General features: G+C 35.0%; 1 protein-coding gene across 3 annotated transcripts in view; it reads left to right on the plus strand.

Moving 5' to 3' along the window:
* EXOC6 (exocyst complex component 6) overlaps window positions 1-7561 on the plus strand; it is a 254131-nt gene that overhangs the window by 110685 nt on the left and 135885 nt on the right. For all 3 annotated transcript variants that reach the window (XM_006880347.1, XM_006880346.1, XM_006880348.1), the window contains one exon: window positions 3995-4100. In XM_006880347.1, coding sequence (XP_006880409.1) covers window positions 3995-4100 — 106 coding nt within the window. The remainder of the gene's footprint in view (window positions 1-3994; window positions 4101-7561) is intronic.

Below are 7561 nucleotides of genomic sequence, written 5' to 3' on the forward strand. Positions count from 1 at the left end.
AGCTTTTTCTGTATCCCAGAGATTTTGATATGTTGTATTCTCATTTTCATTTAATATATTTTTTTTTCATTTTTAAATGACTTCTTCTGTTAGCCAGTAGTATTCAAGCAAGGTAGATTTTACTCCCCCCATTGATCTCCTTCTAATTTATTTTTAATTTTATAACATCATGATCTGAGAAGATGCTTTGCAATGTTTCTGTGGGTTTTTTTTTCTTTATTGAAGTTTGCCTTGTGGTCTGTTCTGGAGGATGTTCCATGTGCACTGAAGAAGAATGTATGATGTGCTTGTATTTGACGCACTGCTCAAGATCTGTTTCGTTAATTTTATTTAGTTCATCTGCATCTTTGTAAAGCTTATTTTTAGTTATTCTGTCTTTCATGAAAAGTTATGTATTGAAGCTCCTGATATTATCGTGGAGTTACATATTTCTGTATTCCAGTTTAGATTGTGTATCTTGAGGCTCTATTATTTGGTATATCAATTTGCCCTTGTGTATAAGATGTGCCTGTTGTACACAGCATATTGATGGATTGTGTTTTCTTGTTTATTCTGCTACTTTTTTCTCTGGTTCATATTCTCTGTATATTTACTCTATTTACTTTCAATATAATTATTGATAAGATATGGTTTTCTTGATGTTACTTTTCCACATTATTTTATGGTTGTGTTGATATCTTTGTCTCATCTACTTTTCTGTGCTATATTCTTTTTATTAAGTTTAGTTCTAATAAGGTTTATTAATTTTCCTAGAGGCTTCTTTACATGTTGCTATTTTATTCTCTAGTCTGTTTACTTAATCTTGAAATTGCCTTGACTACAGAAGCTCTATTTCTTGCTCCCTCTTTTTGTATTGTAGTTGTTTTCATTCTAGACTTACCTGGTTCTCCCTTTTAAGTCTCATAGGTTTCTTTTATTTTGTGCCATTCTATGTCTGGGTCAGTTTGTGAATGGTGTTTTCATGTATGTTATTTCTGAATTTTATCTATGATTGTTCTGGCTTTGGAAAATTCCCTTTTGTGTTTCTTGTAGGGTTGGTTTTATCTTCATAAATTCCTTAGTTTCCTATGATCTGGAAAATCCTAATTTTACTATAATATTTGAGAGATAATTTTGATTGGTGTATAATTTTTGGTTGGTGATTTCTTTTATTTCAAAGTTTTTTTGTATGTCATGCATTACCTCCTTGCCTGCCTTAGGAATTGGAGCTTAGTCTTAATGGTTCAATTTTATAGGTACTCTGTTTTCTTTGAGCTGCTTTCAGTATTTTCTCTTTGTATCTTTTGTTTTGGACAATTTTATTATTATTATGTCTTGTTTTTCTTTCAGAATTTATGGTTTGCTCAGTTTCTTGAATGCATATTTTCTCATTTTTTCTTTTAGGGAAGTACTCTTCCAGAAAATCTTCAACAGTTTTCTCTTTGGTCCTTTTGTGTCTTCTAGAATCCCAAATCATACATAAGTGCTATTGTCCCACATAAATTCTATACTTCCTTCACTTCTCTTCTTTCTCTTTATTATTGTTCCTCTAACAGATTATTATTGAAGGATTTGTCCTTCATCTCACTAAATCTGTGTTCCATTTCTTTAATTCTGCTTATTCTTCCAATGAGTTGCCTAGTGGCACGAGGCTGTGCTGTTCCGGAAGGCACACAGTTTTGAGGCCACTGGCCGTTCCATGGAAGCAGGATGAGCAGTCGATTCCTGCGTGATTAACTGCCTCTGAAAACCCTCCAGAGGGTCAGCTATGTGTTGGTTCTGACTTGGCGGTATATAACAACAACGAGTTCTCTAGTTCAGAAATTTTAGTCTTAATTTTAGTTCTGAATTTAATTTGCAGTTTTTGAATATTTGACAATTTTCTGTTTTATCAATTTGGTCTTGCAAAATTGTGTTTTTTAAAAAATTCTATGTTTTTATCAATCTGGTGAAAACATGTAATTGTAATTAGATTAAATTTATTATCTTGATGTTCCACCAGCTTTTCTTCCTCTGAATGATTTTCTGGTTCAGTATTTTGGTCACTCTTTTCTGACATCCTCATTTTTTGAGTGGCTTAAAGTTTTCTCTTGTTTCTTTGACATTGTGATGTTGTTTTAGTATCTTTTTATTTATTATTTGTGTATCATTTTGTTCTAATACATTCGACTTAGCACTGTGAGTGGGTTGTATTACTTGCTGATTTCTAATTCTTAATGTTTTACCTTTCGTCTTTTGGTAGGTATGATAGAAGATGCAGGTGTGTGTACAGTTAGTTCACTATTGTGTAGAGCAGTTGAGGGCACTCTTAACCAATATTTTCCTTTTAAACTCTTGATTCCCGTATTATTACTCACATGAGTTATCTTTATTTTCTGGTTGTCTGAGTTGAAGAGTGTCTGGGCTGCTATCTGACTAGTCTACCATTTTTTACCCTGGATTCACATACTGTGTTTTTTACCAAGTGAAGGTTTATAGCACCTTGTCTTGAGTAAGTCTATTAATGATATTTTTCTACCACCATGCACTCACTTTTGTCTCTGGCTTACATTTTAGTAGTTTGAGCAATATTTAAAATGTTTCTGTAATACTGTTGCACACTGATGAATTATCGTATATACTTTTACATGCCCTTGGAAACCATAAAGGTCATGTAAACCATAAAAGTATCACTTTATTGTGGAGGCCTGGAACTAAATCACAGTATCACTGAGGTATACTTGTGTGGCCTTCTGTATGGATTAAATCAAGACAAAAACCCTCACAACTGGACAATGTAACATTATGATAAACTGATAAATGATTGAAGTTGTGATGAATTTTATTTTACTTAGATCCATAGTCAGCAATCATGGAAGTAGTAGTCAGCATTTCACATTGGAGAAATTTGCTGCAAAAGATTAAAGTATTTCAAATATTGTAAAATGTTGAGATACCTCCTTGAGTTCTAGGGTGAACCTTAACCCAACCTGTGGTATTTTCAGTCACCACTTATGCATACTGGTCAGTAAATGAGGAAGACGGAAGAAGAATTGATGTCTTCAATGCTGTTGTCGGTGAAGAGTAGTAAATACCATGAACTACTAGTAGAACAAGGAAGTCTATCTTGGAAGACCTACAGCCAGAATGCTCCTTAGAAGTGAGGATGGCAGGACTTCATGTCACATGCATATTATCAAGACTCTCTAGTCCCTGGAGAGATATGTAATGTTTGGTAAAGGTAAACAGAAACGAGGAGAAGCCTCCATAAGATGCATCGACGCAGTGGTTGCAGTGATGGGCTCAGACATAGCAGTGCTTGTGAGGATAGTGTAGGATCATGTAGTGTTTCACTCTCTTGTACATAAAGGTGGTATCAGTGATCCAGAGAACACTTAACACTTAACAACAACTGCAGAGGATCTGTGTAGGAGAGAACAGGGACTTTTAAAGTAGCAACTGTCACTGCCCCACAGTTCCATTCTTAATAACATGATTAATGACTAAACAAATAGAAGACATTGCTTTTGATCTCTGATAATGTAGTAGGGAGGATAGAAGCCATAGTTTTTTTTTATTGTTGTTTATTTTTAGAAGCCATCATTTAAGAAATGGTCTTATCAAGAAATAGGGCTCTAGTACTCTTTATCTCATGACTTTGTTTTCAATTATCAACTGTTATCATTCAGAAAATTTGTCAGAATTAGTGAGACTGGCTGAAGACAGGGCAGGGTTCAGAGCTGCTGTGCATAGGGTTGCTATGGGTTGCAGGCGACTCTATGGCACTTAACAACAACAACAACAAAGTGCTGAGAAGATCTTAAGCAAATAAAGAGATTATACAAATGTCAAGGGACACAACTTATAAATTTGCTGAATTTCAGAATTCTGGACGGTTAGCTAGTATTTCCCTGTTTAGACCTTTAATATGTGCAAAATGCTATTGTAATTTATTTTTTAAAGTATTGTCTTATAGCACTCTAATGATAAATTTTTCTTGTAATAAGTTTTAAAATTCTCTCTTCTTTCTCAACAGGGACATTTTTGAAGAAGATAACTATAGCCCTATCCCTGTTGTTAATGAAGAAGAATATAAACTAGTCCTCAGTAAATTTCCCTTTCAAGATGCAGAGCTTGAAAAGGTAGAGGCTACCTTTTAATTAATGAACTTTTAAAAAATATGTTTGTGAGATTTATTACTGTGTTAGAGTAACTGACATTGTGAGAATGCCTTCATTTGGGGCAATTTTGTTGTTATTTGAAACTTTTCATTGTATTATATTAATTTTTAAAGATTATGTTGTCTATCATCATTGATAATACTATTTTGGTGAAATTAAGAAGGGGCTTTCTTGGGGATTACTAGGCGCCGTTGTCCCAAATGTTGGGTGCATTCCCAGGGCCAATAATACTCGTGTGGGTGTTTTCAAGAGTAAGAGCATATGCTGGGAAAGAGGGTAGTTTTGTTTGTTTTGAAGTGTCTTAACACTTTGGAAGATCTTATTTTGTGGCTCCTTTCAAGAAGTGTGTTTTTGGAAGGAGTTTATTTTAGTTGAAGAGGAGTTTTATGAAGATAATAGCCCTCAGCAGATTTCTTCCTGAGGTGGTGGTGGTGGTTGTGTGCTTTTGAGTTGGAACCAACCTATAGGTGGCCCTCTCATGAGTTTTCAGAGGCAGTAGATCAGACCTAAGGAGATTACTTACCCTTCTTGCATGGAGTAGCTGGTGATTTCAACCATGTACCTTGGGTATTGCAATACAAGTTCTTACCTCTAGGCCACCTAATCTACCCTCTTCCCGAGGTAGACTGCATATATTTTTTTGGAGTTGGAATGTCTAAATAATAGACACGGTAGAGAAAGGAAGTAGATAGGCATGTCAGATATTCTGAGAATGTACATTAGTTTACATGTGACTGTATACATACACAGACACACACTAATGTCTATCTGGTAACTAGTTAGAATCAGATCTTGCAGGGAAAAAATAATTTATTTTCTTTTACTGTAATCTTTTTCTTCTTTATTCTTATTTTTAATCCTTTCTTAATCTTTTTCCAACCCTTTATACATTTTTCTACATCCTCCTTTTCTTCATTTTTATCCCTTCAAGATGAACAAGATTGAAGTATATGTAAATTTTTTATTATATTTCTGTACATTAATAATTTTAATGTGTTATGTTTATTAAAAACATAAAAACGAGTTATTAGATGCATGCCTTTTAAATTATAGCCCAAGTTATTAAATGTATACCTTGTAGCATTTAACACGACCATTACATACAACTCATAGTTGGGTTTTAATATGCACAAAAGATCAGGTTAATTATTCTGTAGGTTTTTAAACTTTTACGTTTACCAGAATATTTTCTACTTGAGTATTTGTGCCTTTTTATCAGATGAAGTTCAACTAAATGATTTCTAATGTCCTTTCCAATTAATGTCCCTGGTTTCAATAGTTGCCAGACCTAGTCTGTGGCCCAATCTGTAGAGAGTTGCACTGCTAATCCAAAACTGACTCCTCTCTGGCAATTCAGATCCACCAAGGTCCTCCTGCGAAAAAGATGGGCTATCTCTTCATGTGCGACTTACATCCTTGGAAACCCTCTGGAGGGTCAGCTATGAGTGAGTTTTGACTCAATGGTTCAATACACTTCTTGGTTAAACTGCTTTATTAGAAAACATGTATTTGAAAATTCTCAATTTTCAGGAGATAACCTATATCCAAGACTTTTAGAAGTCCTTCATTTATACTTCATGAAACCTTTTCCACACTTGACATTCACGGCAACCTGGTTATATCAGTACGAGATATCTCATCAAAGTCACCAGTGGCTTCCTAGTCATAAAATTCAGTGAATTTTTCCCGCTCTTACGTTACCTTGATTCCTCTAAAGTGCATGACATATGCTTTCTCTTTTCCTGGTATCAGAACCCCAGACTGGTGTCCTACTGCTCCAAAAGCTCTTCTTCTAGCCAAGTCAAAATTTTTTATATATGCATTGGGATTCTAGCCTAAACTTTCTTTTCCTCTCTTTTTTCTCTTCTCTAGAGATGCAAATGACACAACTTTGTTTGCAAAAAGTGAGACTTAAAGTCCTTAATGAAAAAGCTCAAACACTCCAGCTTCCAAAATGCATTACATCTCAACATTTCAAAGTATAGATGAAGCAGGAGAATGAAAATGGACCCTGCCTTAATAAGCCTTGTAAACTGTATTACAGATTTTAGCCTGTATTCTGAAGGCTATGAGGAAAAAAATGGAAGGATTTTGAATAGTGAAAATATAATAAGATGTGTGCTTTAGGAGAATTTCTCTGTGTAGCGTGTAGAGAATAGATTGGAGACCAATAAGGCTGTTGTTACTGGTAGATATTATTGAGTTTGGCTAAGAATCATAGGAAACCTATGTACCACAGAACAAAATATTGCCATGTTCCCTGCAGCTTCACAACATACTGCTATGTTTGAGCCTGTTGTTAAAGCCATTGTATCAATGCATCTTGTTGATGCATCTTGTAGAATCTTCCTTTTGTTGCTTTTCCACTGATATTCTGGTGGAAGGGAAACTAGGTAAGAGATTGTGACAATTGTCCTGATGAGCCAGGTTGATGACCTTAATGGACCTATAGCTTAGAAGTTGATTTGGGAAATATTAATGGTGTTAAGTTTGAGAGTCAAGTTTCTGCCTTTGATTGTGGTAGCTTTGATACAGCAAGTGTGGAAGAAAAGATGATCATTTTACCTTGAGGCTTATTGAAGACATTTTAAATTGTACAACCAAATGAGGGTGTCCAGTGGGTAATCGGTTAAATGGACTTGGACTTAAGGCAAGAGATTTGGTCCAAAGTTTTAGATTAGTTTTAGTATTTTCATGGTGGTTAAAATCATAGGAGTAAATAAATCATGTAAAGCAAGTCTCTCTTGTTGTTGTCAGGTCATTGAAGGGATGAGGACTCACAGAGACATTATGAACAACAGATCAAAACCTTGCCCTCTCCTGCCCAATCGTCACTATCTCGGCCATGCTCAGATCTGTTGTTGCAGTCACTGTGTCATTCCATCTTGTTGAGGATCTGCTTCTCTTTCAGTGACCCTCTGTTCTGAAATGTGATCTCTTTTTACAAGGACTGGCACCTTTGACTATATAGCCAAAATATGAGATAAAATGTCACAGTCTTTGCTTCTAGAGAGCATGTTGGTTGCACTTTGTCTAAACAAATCTGTTTGCTCCTTTGGCAGTCTATAGTATATTTAATATACTTCACCAACATCACAATTTAAAGGCAACAGTTCTTCTGTCAGCCTTATTCATTGTCCAACTTTGGCATGCATGTGAAGTAATTGAAAAATATCATGACTTGGGTCAACTGCAGGTCTTTAAGCTGACATCATTACTCTTTAGTATTTTTGAGAGGTCTCTGACAGCAACTTCGCCCAGTGCAACCACATCTTTTGATTTCTTGACTGATACTCCCATGAATGGTGACTGTATATCAGAGTAAAATAAAATATCTGATAACATCATTCTTTTCTCAGTACCTATGATGACAGTGCCTATTTTTCAAATTGTGAGGATTTTTGCTTTCTTTCTTTTTTTAG

The sequence above is a fragment of the Elephantulus edwardii genome, unplaced genomic scaffold (genome assembly GCF_000299155.1).
Source record: "Elephantulus edwardii isolate Elephantulus edwardi_28Jun2011 unplaced genomic scaffold, EleEdw1.0 scaffold00007, whole genome shotgun sequence".
NCBI classification, from domain to species: Eukaryota; Metazoa; Chordata; class Mammalia; order Macroscelidea; family Macroscelididae; genus Elephantulus; species Elephantulus edwardii.